At 36.7% G+C, this 22,801-nt stretch overlaps 1 protein-coding gene across 1 annotated transcript in view; it reads left to right on the top strand.

The window, feature by feature from the left end:
• LOC127854648 (tyrosine-protein phosphatase 1-like) overlaps positions 1 to 16,563 on the top strand; it is a 35,472-nt gene extending 18,909 nt beyond the window's left edge. The window contains exons 4-6 of the mRNA XM_052389711.1: positions 611 to 743; positions 13,382 to 13,425; positions 16,531 to 16,563. Coding sequence (XP_052245671.1) covers positions 611 to 743; positions 13,382 to 13,425; positions 16,531 to 16,563 — 210 coding nt within the window. The remainder of the gene's footprint in view (positions 1 to 610; positions 744 to 13,381; positions 13,426 to 16,530) is intronic.
• Positions 16,564 to 22,801: the final 6,238 nt, after the last annotated feature.

The following is a 22,801-nucleotide window of genomic DNA, read 5'->3' as shown; positions in this document are numbered from 1 at the left end:
TATTTGGCATGCATGTGTATCTCATGGAGCTGCACATTTTGAGTGGTGAAAGGTCAAGGTCATCTTTCAAGGTCAAAGGTCAAATATATGGCTTCAAAGGGGACATTGTGTTTCTGACAAACACATCTCTTGTTCATTATTAAAATATATTCAAATATTCAATTTTTATGCCCCTGGTAGGGTGGCATATAGCAGTTGAACTGTCTGTCAGTCCGTCAGTCTGTTAGGCAGTCTGTCCGTCTGTCCGAAAACTTTAATATTGCCCATAACTTTTGCAATATTAAAGATAGCAACTTGATATTTGGCATGCATGTGTATCTCATGGAGCTGCACATTTTCAATGGTGAAAGTTCAAGGTCAAGGACATCCTTCAAGGTCAAAGGTGAAAAAAAAATCAAAGCGGCGCAGTAGGGGGCATTGTGTTTCTGACAAACACATCTCTTGTTTTTTTTACAATACTTATCATTTTAGCAAATACACTTGGTGAATATGCGTGCTGAGGACACTTTCTGGCCTTCTTAATTAAATCGTGTTTTAAGGTCTAAATGTATTACATGTATATTATGATTTGTATGTTAAGATGTTAAATAGATTTTCTTTTTTGCCACAGAAACGAGCCAAGGCACAAAATTTGCTGGACAAAGTGTTTGATCACCTGGAGCTTATTGAGCGAGATTATTTTGGGCTGCAGTTCCTGGATTTATCACCAGACCCTGATAGTGTGCTAAGGGATAAAATGGTAGGTTGAGTGTATGGCAAGCTCATAACAAAAGGAGGTAATTGCTTTGGACATGGTCAAATGGTTGGCTGTAAACATGGCAAATTGGTTATCAAGGGCAGTAATTATAACCCCACAAACGAAGTTTAGGGGGGTATAAAGGAGTGAGCTTGTCTGTCGGTCTGTCTGTCTGTCCGTATTTAGTGTCCGCTCTCTATTTCAAGTTGTTTTCATCCGATCTTCACCAAACTTGGTCAGATGTTGTATCTAGATGATGTTTAGGTCAAGTTTGAATATAGGTCATGCCAGGTCAAAAACTAGGTCACGGGGTCACTAAGTGCATTTTAAACATTGAGCATGGTGTCCGCTCTCTAATTCAAGTAGTTTTCATCTGAGCTTCACCAAACTTGGTGAGAAGTTGTATCTAGATGATGTCTAGGTCATGTTCAAACATGGGTCATGGCAGGTCAAAAACTAGGTCACGGGGTCACTGAGTGAGTTTTAAACATCGTGTCCGCTCTCTACTTCAATTAGTTTTCATCCGATCTTCACCACACTTGGTCAGAAGTTGTATCTTGATGATGTGTAGGTCATATTCGAACATGGGCCATGCAGGGTCAAAAACTAGGTCACAGGGTCACTATGTGCGTTTTAAACATTGAGCATGGTGTCCGCTGTTTTTAGCTCACCTGAGCACGTTGTGCTCATGGTGAGCTTTTGTGATCTTTTGTGATCGCCTTTTGTCCATCGTCCGTTGTCCATTGTCCGTCGTGCGTTGTGCGACGTAAACATTTGCCTTGTTCACTCTCTAGAGGCCACATTTATTGTCCAATCTTCATGAAATTTGGTCAGAAAGATTGGTTTCAATGATATCTTGGATGAGTTCGAAAATGGTTACGTTTGCTTGAAAAACATGGCTTTCCTTATATGGCTATATATGGCCTTGGTTTTCACTTATAAATAAATTCTTTGAGTGTATTTAGGCGTCCCTGACTGAACGCCTGTAGTTAATTGAATTACAACCGGTCAGTATATTCATCCTGACCGGAAATAAGAGTTTGTCAAATAAATATTTTTGCATTACATAAGTGCTTACAAAGTTACATAACTTGTAACCGTCCTGTGACTGGTTCATTTGCGTAAGCGAAGGAGACCGCACTACCACACCTGGATAGGACAGTTCGATAATGGTTTGGATCGGTAAAAAAACATGGCCACCAGGCTTGTGAACACTCTAGAAGTCGCATGTTTTGCCTAATCATCATGAAATTTTGTCAAAACATTAGTTATGTGGATGTCTCGGACAAGTTTGAAAATGGTCGTGATCAGTGAAAAAACATCGCCGCCAGGGAGTGGGGCAGTTTTCTTTAAATGTATATAGTGACAACATGTGAACAATCTAGATGACACATTTTTAACCCAATCTTTATAAAATTTGGACATATCTTGGAAGTGTTAAAAAATGGTTCAGGTCTGTTAAAAAAACATGACCGCCAAGGGGCCATTTGTTGTTCATTCTTCATGATACTTGGTTAGAACATTTTTTCCTTTGATATCTTGGGCTTCAAAGAACAGGTCATTTCTTTTTATCTCAGGTGAGCAACTTTGGGCCTTTCAGGCCCTCTTGTTTGTGAAAACAACATGCAAAATATTCTGTGTCAATGCAGAATGTGGGGGTATTAGTCACGTCTGTGACAAAGCTCTAGTTCTATTTGAAATTGGAAGGACACAATCATAGTTTGTTGGGAAAGGAATTACAGTCAGAAGTAGGGATAGCATACTTATGAGCATATTTGACTCATTATTAATTCAGGGTATTTTTTAGTTAAATTTTTTTAATACCTCTGCTGATTAAGAATTTTATATTAAAACTACCTAAAGGAGTGATCATAAACTATACATCAGTAAGGTTTAATCATGATTTTGGTGACAATTTAGCAAATATGGCGAATTTTTGTTTACATTTATTTAGTTCTTCAGACAGAAATGCCCTGATAAAAAAGGTATTCAATGATCTACTGTGACTGGTAGAAAAACACGAAAAACAAAATGTTGTCATTGAACCTAAATTTTTTAATTTCAGTTTGTCAGTAAAGAATTGTGTTCACATAATTAAAAGGTTTGATTGATTTACTGAGTATCCACAGTAATGATACACAAGTATTTATACACAGGCAATAACCTGATGATTGATTGATTTACTGAGTGTCCACAGTAATGAAAGTATTTATACATAGGCAATAACCTGATGATTGATTGATTTACTGAGTGTCCACAGTAATGAAAGTATTTATACATAGGCAATAACCTGATGATTGATTGATTTACTGAGTATCCACAGTAATGAAAGTATTTATACATAGGCAATAAACTGATGATTGATTGATTTACTGAGTATCCACAGTAATGAAAGTATTTATACACAGGCAATAACCTGTTTGTGTGTTATAGTCAATATGAACCTCATCCTGTTACTTTTCTAATCAGCAACTTTTTATTAGTGCATTTTTCTGACAACAAACAGTGTCAACATGCTACAGAGTAATGAGGTGATGGAAAAGTAATGGTAAAAATTCATTAATTCAACAGTATAACATTCAACTGAATAAAATATACAGCTTGTTAAATAGATGTTTACAAAAATCTGCCATCTTTACTACATCAGCATTGAAATCTTGCTTTTACTGTACTGATACATCATATACCTTTACCGTCTTGTATATTGAAGTTAAATTTAAGAGTGCATGTGCTGCAATAATAGATGGCATAGAAGGCAAAGTATAAACTTTGCTACAATATTCATTTCCCTATGTACGACATCTTGCTGATTTCTTTACATTCCTGATTCAGAGCCTAGGGACATCCATATTTGTTCACTGGATTAATGCTTTCCGATTAATGCTTTCCGTAGGTGTTGAATTCTCTGGGAAATATTGGTATTTTTCACTTGATGTATGAGTTTGCCTTGAAACAGTCTCATGACACTGACTTTGGGGTAAAAAGTTCACACATGTATATGGGCTGTGCTCTGTGAAAAGGTGGTTTAATTCATGTGTGTAATGTGTCGTCCCTGATAAGCCTGTGCAGTCTGCACAGGCTTATCAGGGACGACGCTTTCTGCTCCTAAACTGCATTTTTGCTAACAAGAGCCTTTCTTTAATTGAAAATTTTATCATAAAAGTGGAAAGTGTCATCCCTGATAAGCTTGTGTGGACTGCACAGGCTTATCTGGGACGAAACTCTATGCACAAGCATTAAACCCCCTTTTTACGGAGAATGGCACATATATATTCTAGAGCTGTCTGTGAATTTGTATTACTTCGAGGTTGTTTTTTTTGCCGAAATTTGATGACAGTCACTCAGCATACAATGTTTGAGAAATCATGACAGAATATAATTATTGAGCTTTGTTCTGGAAAACGGGCTTAATACATGTGTGTATAGTGTCATCCCAGATTAGCCTTTGCATTCCACATCAGGGACAACACCTCGTGCATACACTTTCTTGTAACAAACAATTCCATAAAAGCAGAACATGTCCCTGATAAGCATGTGGCAGAACATGTTGTCCCTGATAAGCTAGTCAATATAAATTGCCGCCTAAGAGTCTTTTGATGATTTTTGCTTTGGCAGACTCTTGGCGTCAATAGTCCACTCTATCTTTTTAATAGCGAGAGTTTTCCTTCTTTGTCTTTATTGATGCGCAAGGAATTTGGTGCGCAACATTCAAGCCCCGATATCAGACAGTTACCGTAAATCTACGAATATAATACGCACTTTTTTACCTGCCGAATTTTTCTTCAAGTAGGGGGTGCGTATAATATACGAGTTTAGAGCAGAACAAAACATTTTCTGTGCAAATTTTCAACTTAATCGCTGTTATTCGCTTCGCGGCAGCCATTTTGAACTACACCATTACATCAAAGGGTTGCAACAGGGCTCGCGCTGTCGTTCGCCATTTGAGTCATTTGCGAAAATATTGAGAATTTGGCTCAATAAAAATCTTATTTGTGAAAATGTGAAAATCTAGTAAAATTTCATTGAAAACATCCGCCATTTATATCGGACTGGTTTTCTATATTTGTCTCTTTGTTTTAATGAAAGTGTTCGCAATTCGAACAGTAAACGAAACCCGGTCTGTACCCGATTATGAGACATTGCTTGACCTTATTGTTATTGAAGTGCGCATGGTAGCTGACCAATCAACATTGAGCTCGCTTACACATGAAATGACGTTGTCGAATGAAACGTGAGAACGGGAGGAGCTATAGGATAATATTGGGTCATCCATGCGCAGACACTGTATACTTTGAATACACAGTTAATATCGTCGTCTGCCTACAAAATAGCAACTGGACGCTAAGTCGTATAAAGAGATTAGCAAATGAAAAAAACAACAACTGACAATACCCGTAAATAAATATTTCTTAGCTGACCACTATTTAACTTTCTACCGCATATTTCCCATATCTGAAGTAAAGAGTGGTAATTTAATAATTAGTTTTATGATGCTAATTGAGTCTATTACACCTGTCTGTCGATTGCCGAATTAAATTAAAAGGTGATAATTAATTAATTTGTTTTTTACTTCCAAACTGGCCTTAATGACAGCAGCATATTTTAATTAAAGAGATCATGAAAAACACGAGCGGTTTAATTGTATTTTAAGTTATATTAAAGTATCGAATTTGTAACTCGAAAAAAGAAAAAGTAATTCATCTAGACAACTATAAAAACGGAAGTAAACCATTTTGTCTTCTGATTACAGTACACTCCACGCGTTTTCCCCAAAAAACGCGCTCCCTCCGCGGGTTTTTTCTGCTAGCGAGTGTTCACGCGGCGTTGGAAGAGCGAGGTGAACTCGATAAAACGCTCGGCGTTACGCCGCGTTCGCTAATTCCAGCGGCGTGTATTACTTTAGGCTAGTCGGTAAATGCAGACACTTTCCGTTCTTATCAGTGATCGCCGCGCAACGCCGCGTTAGCAGTGTGCTACTGGGCATGCCAAAAAATAAAAACATTGTTATAATAAATTGTTTAAATACTGTAGTACATGTATAAAAAAGATAATTGTATAGAAAATTAATACGTATAAAAATTATGTTTTTTAATTCACAGGTACGTCTACAATATGAATTAGTCTAATATAATACATTTGACAAATTAATATTTAAATCATAACACATGTGACACAAGGATAAATGTTCCGTAAAATTTCCAAATGAGAATAATAATTCGTAATCCGAAACACACTACGATTTTTAATTGTTAACACGACGTTTACAAATGCTTCCAATATACAGGCATGTATATTTCCCGACAAAAAGCGCGCGAAAATTATGCTGCAATGTACAAGGTCAAGGTACAATGTATACTCCTGCAAAGCGTGCGTGTATTGATTTTTTTATACAAACTTTGTAGCGCAGAGAACATTGAATTTTGTTGATTTCGGTTAAAAGTTTCTTTGGTATTTATTAACGAAATTATATCGCGAATAAGTTGATATTTCCTCTATAATAATTTTAAATCGAACACGCCGAATCTTTATCGTTACGGTATTTTAGTAGAGTAATTATTTTAACACTAATTGTATAGTAAACTGACTAAAGAAGACATCTGGGCGGAACTGGATTTGAAGTGTTTGACGTTATGAAAACACGCAAAGCTTGTTTACTGACCTATTGTGTAGACTGCTGTCTGCGGTGTTTTGACAAAAGGGATTACATGTGTGAATGTCACTCTGCCGATTTGGTCCATAATTACTGGTAAACATTGTTTAGAATGTCGACGCAACAAAAATACAACTGTGAATATTAAATGCAATTATCAACTCAATAGTTACCACCTTTTAGCAATCAATGGAATAACCTACAAACAAAGAGAAAATCAATGCATTAGCGAGCAGAGAATTGACTTTGTTCCGACAATTAAAACCATTCCTTATGCATTCGTTGAACGTGTTTACTTGAGTAAGTTATGCCTTTAGACAGGAAGAGGCTTTTCTTTGATTACGTCAAACTGTCAATTCACACAGATTTGCGAGATTTTTAGGGTCCTTGGTCATTTGTATACATGTTCAGTATAGAAAATCACCTGCTAACATGAAAACTTTGGATTAAATTATCAAAATAAAAACAATGTTTCAAACTGTGTTTATATTAATTGGTAAGTATTAGTTAAAAGACGACGTTTTGTGTGTCGTAAATCAACGAGTTTTCTATAAAACAACAACTACTTCTACAACCACGTCGGGATCGATCTATCTTGGTTTTTTTTTTTATTGTAAATATTATACTACATGTACATGTATGTACTTGTAATAAATGTAATTTTATTTGAAAGTCAGGAAGTCAAACAAAATTAAATTGATCGTTATCTCGTAAAACGCGGAGTTTCCCCCGCGTTGCCAACGCCGAGGGCCGCCGCGTCGGCTTATCAGTTTTGCCGATCGTTAACCGCCGCGTTCAAAATCATGCAAACGCCGCGTATAGCGGGATTTTCTTAATCTCCCTCCAGGTCGAAACCCGCGGAGTATGGAGGGAATTTGGGGAAAACGCGTGGAGTGTACTGTACTTTATTATTATTATAATTATCATCGTCCCGAATATTGTCAAATTGAATTAAATGTGAAAACAAAAAACAGCGTCTCTGCTTCTTTCTTTTGTAATCATGACTGCTTGACCCGGATGTCAGCAAGGGGCCCGTGTGTTATCGGTAACAATCAATGGTAATATAAATAATAGACAGAGATATTTATTATGCAACTGTCATAACAACAGCACTATAACACATCCCGATCAATATACCGGGGTAACAGATAGTTGACAACACCAAATTGATTTGCTATTTTCACAACACAAAAATATATTGACACATTTTTTCGGAAATGGCCGATTTCGGACACTGATTTTTTTAGTGCGTATTTTACTCGGATTTTCAATTTTTACCTATAAATTTTGAACAAACTCGGGGGTGCGTATTATGCACGAGGGCGTATTATATTCGTGGAATTACGGTAATATCAACGGATTGCAATAATATTTACATACCTGTGTAGATAATTCATTTCTCAATAATGTTCCGTAAGAATTATGTAATGACTCTTTCAATTTTGCACGCCTGACCAATTTAAATCAACACACTACTCACATTTTCAATTCCAATCGCTGTGCCCGCTGTATACGGCAGGTAGATTTTAATCGATAACGCAGCGTATTACACCGTATTGCCTTCTTCTGATTGGTTGATATTTAAATATTTCATAACATGGCAAGAGGTCAGTGATTGTATTGCGATTTAAGTAGAAATTTAACTGAAACAAATTATGCCTTTTAACTTCAAATCGACGTTATTTGAGGTAAAATGGACTAATTAACTAAAACTTTATGAGTTGGTAATGTTATTTTGCAATTTTAAGCATATTGATATAATAGTATTGTATTTATTTTTCGTTATGGTTTTTGCAGACCAGAGTTTCAGCGTTCAGATTTATTCTGAACGCAAATTATTTCAGCTACTGTTGCAGAACATGTTGTCCCTGATAAGCATGTGGCAGAACATGTTGTCCCTGATAAGAATGTGGCAGAACATGTTGTCCCTGATAAGAATGTGGCAGAACATGTTGTCCCTGATAAGCATGTGGCAGAACATGTTGTCCCTGATAAGAATGTGGCAGAACATGTTGTCCCTGATAAGAATGTGGCAGTACATGTTGTCCCTGATAAGAATGTGGCAGAACATGTTGTCCCTGATAAACATGTGGCAGAACATGTTGTCCCTGATAAGCATGTGGCAGAACATGCTGTCCCTGATAAGCATGTGGCAGAACATGTTGTCCCTGATAAGCATGTGGCAGAACATGTTGTCCCTGATAAGCATTTGGCAGAACATGTTGTCCCTGATAAGCATGTGGCAGAACATGTTGTCCCTGATAAGAATGTGGCAGAAAATGTTGTCCCTGATAAGAATGTGGCAGAACATGTTGTCCCTGATTAACATGTGGCAGAACATGTTGTCCCTGATAAGCATGTGGCAGAACATGTTGTCCCTGATAAGCATGTGGCAGAACATGTTGTCCCTGATAAGCATGTGGCAGAGCATGTTGTCCCTGATAAGAATGTGGCAGAACATGTTGTCCCTGATGAGCATGTGGCAGAACATGTTGTCCCTGATAAACATGTGGCAGAACATGTTGTCCCTGATAAGCATGTGGCAGAACATGTTGTCCCTGATAAGCATGTGGCAGAACATGTTGTCCCTGATAAGCATGTGGCAGAACATGTTGTCTCTGATAAGCATGTGGCAGAACATGTTGTCCCTGATCAGCTTGTGGCAGAACATGTTGTCCCTGATAAGCATGTGGCAGAGCATGTTGTCCCTGATAAGCATGTGGCAGAACATGTTGTCCCTGATAAGCATGTGGCAGAACATGTTGTCCCTGATAAACATGTGGCAGAACATGTTGTCTCTGATAAGAATGTGGCAGAACATGTTGTCCCTGATAAGAATGTGGCAGAACATGTTGTCCCTGATAAGCATGTGGCAGAACATGTTGTCCCTGATAAGCATGTGGCAGAACATGTTGTCCCTGATAAGAATGTGGCAGAAAATGTTGTCCCTGATAAGCATGTGGCAGAACATGTTGTCCCTGATAAGAATGTGGCAGAACATGTTGTCCCTGATAAACATGTGGCAGAACATGTTGTCCCTGATAAGAATGTGGCAGAACATGTTGTCCCTGATAAGAATGTGGCAGAACATGTTGTCCCTGATAAACATGTGGCAGAACATGTTGTCCCTGATAAGCATGTGGCAGAGCATGTTGTCCCTGATAAGAATGTGGCAGAACATGTTGTCCCTGATAAGAATGTGGCAGAACATGTTGTCCCTGATAAGAATGTGGCAGAACATGTTGTCCCTGATAAGCATGTGGCAGAACATGTTGTCCCTGATAAGCATGTGGCAGAACATGTTGTCCCTGATAAGCATGTGGCAGAACATGTTGTCCCTGATAAGCATGTGGCAGACAATGTTGTCCCTGATCAGCATGTGAAGACTATTCAGGCTAATTTAGGATGACACTATAGATTATGATTTAAGCACTGTTTTCCTAGAACAAAGCTCTATTTATCTGAAATCAATGAGATTGTGGTGTCATCGATGATTATCTTTTTTTATTGACAACACCTTTACTCCCACGTTTTTGTTATTCTTTAAAAAAAATTAGTAATTAAAACTTGCACTGATATGCGTAATTTTTTTTTACCTACAATGTGAAACATATGCCAAAATATAGACTAATAGTTTGCCTTAATACAAGCCAAATGCAGTCTGAAGTCTGTTCTTTTGCACTGAATTTTGTAGCAAACTTACCAGAGTGCTATAAATGAGTGAATTTTTATCAATTTTACCCAGTATCTAACAAGTTCTCGCTCCAATAATGAATGACATCTGTATGTACTAAGCAGCCTACTATAAAACCCAACAGTTGGTTCCCATTTATCATTAAATTTGGTTAAGTGAATGCAAATAGTCATCTGTCATGTGAACATTTCTGGGAAAAGTTGGGGGATAGTGTGACATTGACATATTAAGTACAAGAACTCATTGAGGTGTGCATGTCTGCACCCATAAGCTTCTCCAATGTTTTATGGCATCTGATAGAAAATTATCATGTGGGGATTGCGATATCCAGTGCGTGTCATAAAAATGAGTGACTGATATATGTTTTGTTACGTGCAGTGTTTGTCAGCTGCTATTTTTGTAATATCTGCAGTTGCAGAATTTCTTCCATGCATTGTATGCAGTAGAATCTCATCTTCAGTGTAAAATGTGTTTCTGAATATATATTACTAGCTTGATATAGTCGAATATTGGAATGTTCTTGGGACAGGTTGCAGTCAGTTTCCTGGGTAGAAGCAGCATGTGAAGGCATTTTACATGCTAAACAAACTGTAGAAAATCATAAACATAAAGTGGCCACACAATCTGCTGTATCGCTGAATTAAGGCAGTGTATTTCTTTAATTGTTAGGCACTATTTTAGGAGCATCGTGCAAAAATGGTTCTTGGAACATATATGAACAGGAAAGGTCCAGCTATGCCTCAGCATCTGTATATTTGGATGAGGAGTCATAATATCTGCTAATTGTCCCCTACCGGTTTCACCAGAGGGGACTTATGGTTTGCACTCTGTCTGTCTGTCTGTCTGTCACACTTTTCTGAATCCTGCGATAACTTTAAAAGTTCTTAATATTTTTTCATGAAACTTGACACATGGATAGATGGCAATATGGAAATTATGCACGTCATTTCATTTTGTTCCTAAATCAAAAATTCTGGTTGCTATGGCAACAAATAGACTAGAAATACTGCTGAAAATGGTGGTTTTCTGGATCCTGCGATAACTTTAAAAGTTCTTAATATTTTTTCATGAAACTTAAACCATGGATAGTTGGCAATATGGAAATTATGCACGTCATTTCATTTTGTTCCTACGTCAAAAATTCTGGTTGCTATAAGACCTATTTGGGCCACTCATTGATGTCCCAGGAGAACACAGCCTGTGGCTGTCATGATTTTGACTGACTATCATGACACAAGCCATCATTGTTTTTTCCGATCATCTATGTTACTTTATAGTCAGTTGGCTGTTACACAAATTCTATATTTTTGCCTTCAAAGTTGTACGATTCAGTGGCACAGATTAGGGGAATTGTAAATGTCTTCTGACAATAATAACTATACATAAACTAAAATATATATGTTCTATTACAAACAAAATATCCAACCCTGGCATTGTAGTCTTCCTCTGTAATGCATATTACAATTTTTTAGCTCACCTGAGCACAACGTGCTCATGGTGAGCTTTTATGATCGCCTTTTGTCTGTCGTCCGTTGTGCGTTGTGGGATGTCAACATTTGCCTTGTTAACTCTCTATATGGCACATTTATTTCCAATCTTCATGAAATTTTGTCAGAAGATTGGTCTTAATGATATCTTGGATGAGTTCGAAAATGGAAACGTTTGCTTCAAAAACATGGCTGCCAAGGGGCGGGGCATTTTTCCTTATATGGCTATATATGGCTATAGCAAAATCTTGTTAATACTCTAGAGGCCTAATTTATTGTCTGATCTTCATGAAACTTGGTCAGAAGATTCATTCCAATAATATCTTGGATGAGTTCGAAAATGATACTGGTTGGTTGAAAAACATGGCCGCCAGGGAGCAGGGCATTTTTCCTTATATTGCTATAGTAAAACCTTGTTAACACTCTAGAGGCCACATTTATTTTCCGATCTTCATGAAACTTGGTCAGAAGATTTGTCCAAATAATATCTTGTTATCTCAGGTGAGCTACTTTGGGCCTTTGAGGCCCTCTTTTTTTCTTGTAATTTTGTGGTGGCAAAATGTACATGTTTTGTATTGAATGGATGTTTATATGAAGAAATAACATGTTACTTGTTGATATTGGATAGGTGTTCCGTGGTCATGGAATGTGTTAGCTCTTTATTCAGCCATGTGCATGGTCCCACTTCCCTATCTGTTGCAATTTGTTTTGTTTTTATGTTAGTATTGGATGGAAAAAAAAACGTGTTTAATTGTGATTTATTCTGTTTTTAACTAAAGTTTGTTAAGATAACATTTGAGTCTTGTAAAAAAGTGATTGATTTGAAATAAAATATTTAATTATAATTGAAAACAAAATGAATACAGAGCTGATATGCTAATAAAGGTAACCCGAGTTTCTAATTTCATTATCTGAGGTGTGAATGCACCACTTGTAGCTGCATGACATTCTACAAGTTATAACGCCCAAACCAGAAAGCAGGAAGATATTTAGTATTGGCATCATCTGTCTGAAACAGGGTTCTATCAGTAAATATTGATGTACCACTGGTATTGCTTGGGAGAAATTTTATATTTTATTCTTTCCCATGACCAGACCATTGACCATGTTGAACTCCTGTTATCTGAGATGAAAGGTCAAGGTCGCAATTTAAGGTTAAAGGTTGTGAATTTTGTTTAAGCACTGTAAAGTTTAATGTTTGGGAAGATTTTAAAGCTGACTCGTAGTATTTTCTGCTTGACCTGACAATCTGTCATGTACCATTGCATGGAAGGTCAAGGTGCAATACAAGATAAGTCTGATGTAAATTGCTTTGGGGAATCATGTCTCCTTCTGTGAAAAGCCTTGGGTTTAAAAAAAAAGAAAATTTGACATTGGCTAATAAGAAATAACATTCCAACTGCATTTTCTGTTTGAAATTCTGTAATAAATATGCATGTTTTGTATAATGATATTGTTAGTTTATCTTTAGAATGTGAAACCACCCAAACCATCAGCTATTGCATTGTAATAGTTCTTGCCTTGCACACTCAGGTCAATGCATAACATCAGATGTTGATATTCAATACCAATATTTTCTGTATGATATTTCCATTTATGTCTATTTAGAGCAAAAATAGTTTATCAGCCTTAATTGTAACAAAAATATTTTAAATATTATAGCCTTCATTGCATTTGATCTTGTTCTCTCCTTTTTTGTTTGCATTTTGGATGCATTTATAAACAACAATTGTGTATGTGTTAATCATCATCTCATGTACTATGTTCAGCCTTTGTGTACTCACTTATGCACTTGTTTTGTTATTTTAAGGTAGAGGAAACATATGAGAATGTCAATGAGGTTATAACCCCAACACAGGTACTGTTCTGACCTTTCTCAGAAATCTATTTTTACCCTCATCTATGTAGCTATCACTGTACAAACCGAAATTTGTAATGTCATCTTCACAATCGTAAGTCATTGGTTGATACATCCTTATTTAGAATGTGTGTGTACCTTCATTGACAATTGTCATATGAGTGCAAAATAATAGATTTCTATATAAGTCAAGGGCACTTACATAGATGTGTATGTCAGTCAAGGACACTGACATAGATGTGTATGTCAGCCAAGGACACTGACATAGATGTGTATGTCAGTCAAGAATACTGACATAGATATGTATGTCAGTCAAGGGCACTGACATCAATGTGTATGTCAGTCAAGAACACTGACAAAGATGTGTATGTCAGTCAAGGACACTAACATAGATGTGTATGTCAGTCAAGGACACAACATATATTTGTATGTCAGCCAAGGGCACTGACCACTGACAAAGATGTGTATGTCAGTCATAGATACTGATATAGATGTGTATGTCAGCCAATGACACTGACATAGATGTGTTTGTCAGTCAAGGGCACTGACATAGATGTGTATGTCAGTCAAATGCACTGACATAGATGTGAATGTCAGTAAAGGGTACTGACATAGATGTGCATGTCAGTCAAGGGTACTCACATAGATGTGTATGTCAGTCAATGGCACTGACATAGATATGAATGTCAGCCAAGGACACTGACAAAGATGTGTATGTCAGTCAAGGACACTGACATAGATGTGTTTGTCAGTCAAGGGTGCGGACATATATTTGTATGTCAGTCAAGGGCACTGACATAGATGTGTATGTCAGCCAAGGGCCCTGACAAAGATGTGTATGTCAGTCAAGGGCACTGACATAGATGTGTTTGTCAGTCAAGGGCACTGACATAGATGTGTATGTCAGCCAAGGACACTGACATAGATGTGTATGTCAGTCAAGGGCACTGACATAGATGTGTATGTCAGCCAAGGACACTGACATAGATGTGTATGTCAGTCAAGGGCACTGACATAGATGTGTATGTCAGCCAAGGGCCCTGGCATAGATGTGTATGTCAGTCAAGGGCACTGACATAGATGTGTATGTCAGTCAAGGGCACTGACATAGATGTGTATGTCAGTCAAGGGCACTGACATAGATGTGTATGTCAGCCAAGGGCACTGCCATATATGTGTATGTCAGCCAAGGGTCCTGACATAAATGTGTATGTCAGTCGAGGGCACTGACATAGATGTGTGTGTCAGTCAAGGACACTGACATAGATGTGTGTGTCAGTCAAGGACACTGACATAGATGTGTATGTCAGTCAAGGACACTGATATAGATGTGTATGTCAGTCAAAGGCACTGACATATATGTGTATGAGATGTGTAAAAACACTAATGTTATTTTCATAAATGACTCTGACTTTATTATTAGACAATTCTCCATGACTCTGACATAAATATGAAATTTGGTCCATGATACTGTTTAGTATGTCAGGACAGGATGATGGTGTATATGTTAATGTCAGTCAAGGACAGTGTAAGCAATCAGTGTCCATTCTAGAACACGCAATTGCACATTCAAACTAATTTTCCAAAGATTGCGCACATTTCCAGCATAGGTGCAACAAAATTGTCATGCTTGTTATCCATGAGTATTTTTTTTTTAAATGAAAGAGATATCGACTTCAATGATAATTTTAGGACAGGATTAATGATAGTTTATCAATGGCAAGAATCTCTTTACACAACGTAAGCCCGCCTATGGGCGGAGCTTCGTTGTGTTGGATAGACGATATTGGTCAATGAGAGCGCATGCTCTCTCAATGAGAGCGCATGCTCTCATCAGAACATCGAAACAACACACATCAGAATTAATATGTTTATGCAACATTAACAAATTTTTGCTTTAAAAAAACAGTGCTCATGTAATTCATGTTGATACTTTGTCTCAATAAATATTGTGCGAAAATCATGCTGCATGTACACAATTACCAAAAACGCATAGAAAACCTTGATATATCGATTAATGTATCGCAAGTATATAGCACTGAGCCCTGGATATCATGAAATGCATGCAAATTAAATATAAAAAAATAGATTAAAATGATACAATACTACCATGTGATAACATGATTCGTTCTTAAGTCATATAAGTGCAATACTTTGGTAATTCCTGTTTGATTCCATATCGGATACTATAGTTTTTCACTGATCTGACAGTATGTAATGATATTTAAGACGAACCAATTAAACATTAAAAGTAAAATGTATAAAAATGGTATATGATTAATGCCCCCCCCCCCTGTTTTTCAAAAATCCACCTACTTTTTGATTTCTAGAATAGACACTGAGCACTAACATTTTCATTCATACAATACTAAAAAAATAATTTAACTTATTTTGAACTAATATATTTCTGTCAATTATGACCGTGTGGTTTTCTATATTGTTAACACTTTTTATTGTTATAAAACGTGTGTCTTGGTTGATGAAAAATAATATGAAGTTCTTGTAGTGTTGATTCTTATGTACTAATTTTGATGTTTCTGTTACATGTAAATTGCTTAAGCGTTGCTTTCTAGTAGTGGCCCAGATATGAACACTGAATGATATTTGTTCACATATATAAGTAAACAGTATACTATCCAGCACAGGAGGATGTATATGCATGCATGCATGCTTCAGACTAGAATGTCACAACAAAAAAAACTTTGAAAATATTTATTTTTTGTTAATGTTGGCTTTTATTACATGCTACACCAACTTCTTTTAAGGCTATGGTTTTTGTCTTCAATGGTGATTTTCCTTGTTGCTTTTTTTTAAAATAAACGTTTAAGTATTTTCTCCTATATAATTTTATGTTAAAAACATATTTTATATAGATAATTGAGATACTTGCTTTGATGTAACATGTTCATGGTCAAATCTTGCAATACTTGTAACAAGTACCATTATCAAATTCTGAAATCCTTGTAACAATGATCATTATCAAATCCTGCAATCATTTTAATTATGTAGTTTTCCATATAACAGCTTGTCTGAGATGTACATTTATTATTCATCATAATTTAAGTCAATTTTGACCATAAACAGCTTGTTGGTTGTGTGTTGCAGTCTGAGAATGGCTCTATTTCCATAGCTACATGAACATATTTATACATTTCTTAGCTTGACCAGTTCTATGTTTTAAGCTTTCTTGTTTTTTTTAAAGGGATCTTTACAACGGTTTGGTAAATTTAACAAAATTGAAAAAAGTTGTTTCAGATTCGCAAATTTTCGTTTTAGTTTTGATATTTGTGAGGAAACAGTATTACTGAACATTTACCATAGTCCAATATTTCCATTATATGTATCTTTTGACGGATTACCGGAATAAACCCCCTTCGGAAGAAACCCCCTTCACTTAAAACGGCATAGCGGAAGAAACCCCCTTTCACATTTTGCATACGCGGAAGAAACCCCCCTCGCTAGTTTTGCATAGACGGAACAAACCCCCTTCCAGTTTTCAGACAGGCGGAATAAACCCCCTTCGTGTTTTCAGAGAGGCGGAATAAACCCCCTTCCTAAGTGTTAAGTCTTTCCACAGAGGTAGTAAAATCCCGACTCGAACGATTCCCCAATACATCCGTTTCAACCCGACTCTATTACTGCATGCTTCAGGGCTCGACATTAAAGGTAGTCCGACTGCCCGGGACAACCAAATTGTTAGTCCGGACAAGTAAATAAATAATTTGCTAGTCCGACGGGACAGTGGTCATTATAATTGTATAACTTAGAAAAAATGCCTTTAAAGCCATTATTTCTGTGGAGATATCACTCAACTTTTCCGAGTATATTTTGTATACGTTTAATCGTCGATGCCCGAGATATTCCGATAGTTCCATGTGATAAATGTACTACACTGTACTGTTCACAAGGGAAGCAACCCTTAACATTTTTTTCTTTGCCAAGATAACAAGAATATTCTCCATCGTAGAGAATATGCATTTACGACACCGGTACACACCTATCTTACAGACAATTAACGTAGTGACGTCCTCTCTATGTATAGAATGATTATTTTTTAACATCAGTTAAGCACTGTACATATACATCACTTTTAACATTTTCTGTTTGATGTTGGCAACACACAAGTTTTTGTCAGGTATTACTGCTTTGTATAATGTTTAAAAATCAATAATCTTGAGTTTTCCTGTTATTTTAGTCAGTTCTTTTTGTATTGAAATTGCCTACAATTATGTTTACATGTATTTTGAACGATTCAAGTCTTTATGATTTGAGCATTTTGTATTATTTCATTATTTTGCCAAGTACTGAGCAGAATAGGATATAATGGACAGGACAAGTTGCTTTTTGCTCAGGACAAGTGAAATTAATGGTCAACTTGTCCGACTGGACAAGTGGCTTCAAAAGTTAATGTCGAGCCCTGTGCTTGCTACTTTTCAAGTTTATATTCATTTCCCGATAATCCCGTTTATAACATTTTTAAAGCACTTTCTGGTAAATATTAACGATAAAAGCTCTCAATAATTTCTTTAACACAAACCTTGCCATTTTTCTCTTGTATCAAATAAATCTCGGCATAAGTGACTATTTATAGACTTGATGAAATATTCCCTCCGAACATGCATCAATCCCCTGACTAGTTGTGTGCTTGTTACAACGCTCAATACACCCACGCTTTCTTTTTATGCTGCATAATTTTCGCGCCCTTTTTATTGAGAAAAAAGTCAACACAAAATAGAATTTACACTGCAAAAATATTTCAACGTTGTGGTAACATTTACATTTGGAAGTGTGTTTCGTATTAAAAACGCGTTAACACCAACTTACGGGAGTGTGTTTCTGATTTACAGTAAAGAAATGTACTGGCCGTTTGTTCACAAGTTGTTAATGAAGTTGTTAATGGTACACACTAAATATTCAATCTGTGAAACTCAAACATCGTTATCGTGATGATTGAATGAAGGTGCGAAAATCTGATTAAAGGAGTGTACCGGGCGTTTGTTCACAAGCTGTGAAGAATTAATCAAGATGGTAATAAAACGAATAATGTATGAATGGGGGAAAGAATTATTATTGAAGGATAAAATAGACAAAAATAGAATGAAATAAATTAACATTTATGTACAAAGATCAAGCAAGCATATACTTGAAAACATTAAACAAATGTTGCAAAAAAGGACGTGCATTTAATGATAAAACAGGCATATATTTACATTTATTTACAAAGATCTCAAACAAGCATATATTAAAAAGCAATAAACAATTTGTTGTTGAAAAAAGACACGCATTTATTAACGATAAACAGGCATATATTTACATTTATTTACAAAGATCAAATCATTCCCTAAAATCACACAATTATAGCCGAATGCTAATGCAATTTAAAAAAAACTGTACATAACTTCACACGAGCCGCAAAGGCGCCGATCATTACACAACTTCTCATCATTATCTACAATAGCCGATACATTAAAGGACCTTTTATATAATTAAATGAAGGTGCGAAAATCTATTTCCAAACTTTATGTGCTGAGTTAAGAGGTGTACCGGCCGTATGTTCACAAGTTGTTAATGATGAGATCCTCGTGTGAATTTGTCTTGCACTCGTTTCAGTGAGATTATACCATTTTATATGCGTTAACTTGTACTAGATTGATAAAAATAACAAAAACACAAAATTAGCGCCCAGAGCCGATAGTGACGAAGATATTTCGTACATATATTCCTACAATAACCGAAGCATTCGTCTTTAAAAAAAACTGAATCATGCAATCATGCTTCCCGGGAACTTTCTGAAAATGAAAGTGAATTTATGTAAACAATTACCGTGCGTTTGAATGTAACTAAATCGTCTGGAAGGGGGTTTGTTCCGCTATGGAAAGGGGTTTCTTCCGCATATGCAAAACTAGCAAGGGGGGTTTCTTCCGCCTATGCAAAACTTGCGAGGGGGTTTCTTCCCGCGTATGCAAACTATGAAAGGGGGTTTCTTCCGCCCTGCCGTTTTTAGCGAAGGGGGTTTCTTCAGGAGGGGGTTTCTTCCGTACACCCTTTTGACGATTTGAAAACCTAAAAATTATAAAGCGTTGCAACGCGAACAGTGTGAATAATTTGGAGAGTTCTGTTGTTGTCGTTTAAATTTACGAAACTACGAAGATTGCTTATATAATGTATAAAATACTTAAATTGTGTATACACGGCGGAATAGCAGAGAGGGCTTAAGCGTTTTTACTTCAGACTAACTCCAGGACTCCGGGGGTCACTGGTTCGAGCCCTGGTACCGGGTCCTTTTTTCCTTGTTTTAATTTTATTCTTGATTTTTTACTGGAGCTTTAAGATCCAATGTTTACATTTATCAATATAAAGCATTTAATGACAAACTTCAAAATATGCCAAAATCTGTGAAAAGGCCCTTAAACTGCATTGGCAATTATAAGTCCTATTTTTTCAGTGATTTAAAGTCCAGAAACTGCTGTTTTTCTAACATGACTCATGCAGAGATTTTTTAAAGAAAAATTAAATGCATTTGTTGTTAATATTATCAAGATAACAAAATAAAAGAATTTTCACTTATCTGCACTATTCCATTACCATTTCATTACTTGTACAAGACACTGTTACTTGGTCAGTTATTATGATTCAACTCCAATCTCTTGTTTAATTTTATTTTTATGTCCCCCACTATAGTAGTGGGGGACATATTGTTTTTGCCTTGTCTGTTGGTCTGTCTGTTTGTGCCAACTTTAACATTTTGCAATAACTTTTGCTATATCGAAGATAGCAACTTCATATTTGGCATGCATGTGTATCTCATGAAGCTGCACATTTGAGTGGTGAAAGTACAAGGTCAAGGTCATCCTTCAAGGTCAGAGGTCAAATATATGTGGCCAAAATCGCTCATTTTATGAATACTTTTGCAATATTGAAGATAGCAACTTGATATTGGCATGCATGTGTATCTCATGGAGCTGCAACATTTTGAGAGTGGTGAAAGGTCAAGGTCAAGGTCATCCTTCAAGGTCAGAGGTCAATTATATGTGGCCAAAATCGCTCATTTTATGAATACTTTTGCAATATTGAAGATAGCACTTGATATTGGCATGCATGTGCAATGGAGCTGCTCATTTTGAGTGGTGAAAGGTCAAGTCATCCTTCAAGGTCAGAGGTCAAATATATGTGGCCAAAATCGCTTATTTATGAATACTTTGCAATATTGAAGATAGCAAATTGATATTTGGCATGCATGTGTATCTCATGGAGCTGCACATTTTGAGTGGTGAAAGGTCAAGGTCATCCTTAAAAGGTCAAGGTCATCCTACAATGTCAAACATCATATAGGGGGACATTGTGTTTCACAAACACATCTTGTGTTCCTTTGAAATTTTGATTAATTTAGACATGTCAAGTATTTTAGTTTTAGCCAATCTATACTTGATTTTATGAGTTTAAGAAAAGTATTCCATTTATTTAAAGTTCTTTATATATTTATTCACACATTGTGTAATTATCTAATACTTCTCAGAACTGATTTGTTTTAACACATGTTTTACAATTACCAATTATTCAAAGTATTTTATTTAAAAATATGTAATTTTTTTCAATTCAGTTATTCCAACTTGTGATAGACCAGCAACACTGGTTGAACTGTTCTGATCTTGAAAGAGTTTTAAAATCATTGTTCCCTGTGGCTGTAATATAGTTCCTTTGGTTTTGGGTATCTTAGCTTCTTTTTTTCTCTAGTTCAAATAGATCTAATTAAGTATTATATTGTAATTGAGCCTTTAATGGGAAATGTGGTTACTTCATGTGTGTAAAGTTCTTCACAGGTTAACCTGTGCAGTCCGCATGGCTCATCAGAGACAACAATTTTCGCCTTTATTATATTTTTTCTTTAAAGGGAATTTCTTATTAACAAAAATCCAGTTGAGGCGGAAAGTGTAGTCCTTGATAAGGAAAGGTGGTCCTTGTTAGGAAAGTGTGATCCTTGATTAGGAATGTGTGTTCCTTGATTAGGAGTGTGGTCCTTGATTAGGAAAGTGGGTCCTTGATTAGGAAAGTGTGGCCCTTGATTAGGAAAGTGTGGTCCTTGATTAGAAAGGTGTGGTCCTTGATTAGGAAAGTGTGGTCCTTGATTAGCCAGTGCGACAGAAAGTGTGGTCCTTGATTAGCCAGTGCAGACAGAAAGTGTGGTCCTTGATTAGGAAAGTTTGGTCCTTTATTAGCCAGTGCAGACAAAAAGTGTGGTCCTTGAAGTTAGGAAAGTGTGGTCCTTGATTAGCCAGTGTGCAGACAGAAAGTGTGGTCCTTGATTAGAAAAGTGTTGTCCTTGATTAGCCAGTAGACAGAAAGTGTGGTCCTTGATTAGCCATGCAGACAGAAGTGTGGTCCTTGATTAGGAAAGTGTGGTCCTTGATTAGCCAGTGCAGACAGAAAGTGTGGTCCTTGATTAGGAAAGTGTGGTCCTTTAGAGCCATTGCAGACAAAAGTGGGGTGTGGTCTTTGATAGGAAAGTGTGGTCCTTGATTAGCCATGCAGACAGAAAGTGTGGTCCTTGATTAGGAAAGTGTGGTCCTTGATTAGCCAGTGCAGACAGACTGCTCAGGCCCTTGAAAATTCCCTGGAAAGACACTTTAACATACATGAATTAAGCCAGGATTTCCCAGAATGGTGACGGTTTTATTTTATACATCACAGGTGAGCTTTTGTGACCGGTCTTTGTCCGTCATACGTTCGTCCGTCGTCATCCATCCACATTTGTTCATAAACACTCTATAGGCCACATTGATTGTCCGATCTTCATGGAAACTTGGTCCGAAGCTTTGTCCCAATGAAATCTCGTCGGTCGAGTTCGAAACTGGGTTGTGCTGGGTCAAAAAATAGGTCACTAGGTAAAAAAAAAAACAAACTTGTAACACTGTAGAAGTCACATTTCATGCCCAATCTTCATGTAACTTTGTCAAAATGTTTTGTCTTAATGATATGTTGGTTGAGTTTAAAAGTGGTTCCGGTCCGTTGAAAATCATGGGCCGCCAGTGGGCGGGGTAGTTTTCCTTATTTGGCTATAGAGAAACCTTGTAACCACTCTATAGTCACAATTTTTGCCCAATCATCATGAAAGTTGGTCAAAACATTGGTTTTATTGATATCTCGGACGAGTTCGAAAATGGTCCAGATCGGTGAAAAAACATGGCCGCCAGTGGGCTGGCATTTTTCTCTATATGTATACATGTATAGTGAAAACATGTGACACTCTAAAAGTCACATTTTTGGGCCCAATTTTGATAAAATTAGTAAGAACATTTGTTTTCTTGATATAAGATTTGAGTTTGAAAATGGTTCTGGTCAGTTGAATAACATGGCTGCCGGGGGGGGGGGGTGGGGG

This window comes from Dreissena polymorpha, chromosome 13, assembly GCF_020536995.1.
Source record: "Dreissena polymorpha isolate Duluth1 chromosome 13, UMN_Dpol_1.0, whole genome shotgun sequence".
NCBI lineage: Eukaryota > Metazoa > Mollusca > Bivalvia > Myida > Dreissenidae > Dreissena > Dreissena polymorpha.
Note: the sequence above shows the minus strand (reverse complement) of the source record. Positions and strands in the feature narration are given on the sequence as shown.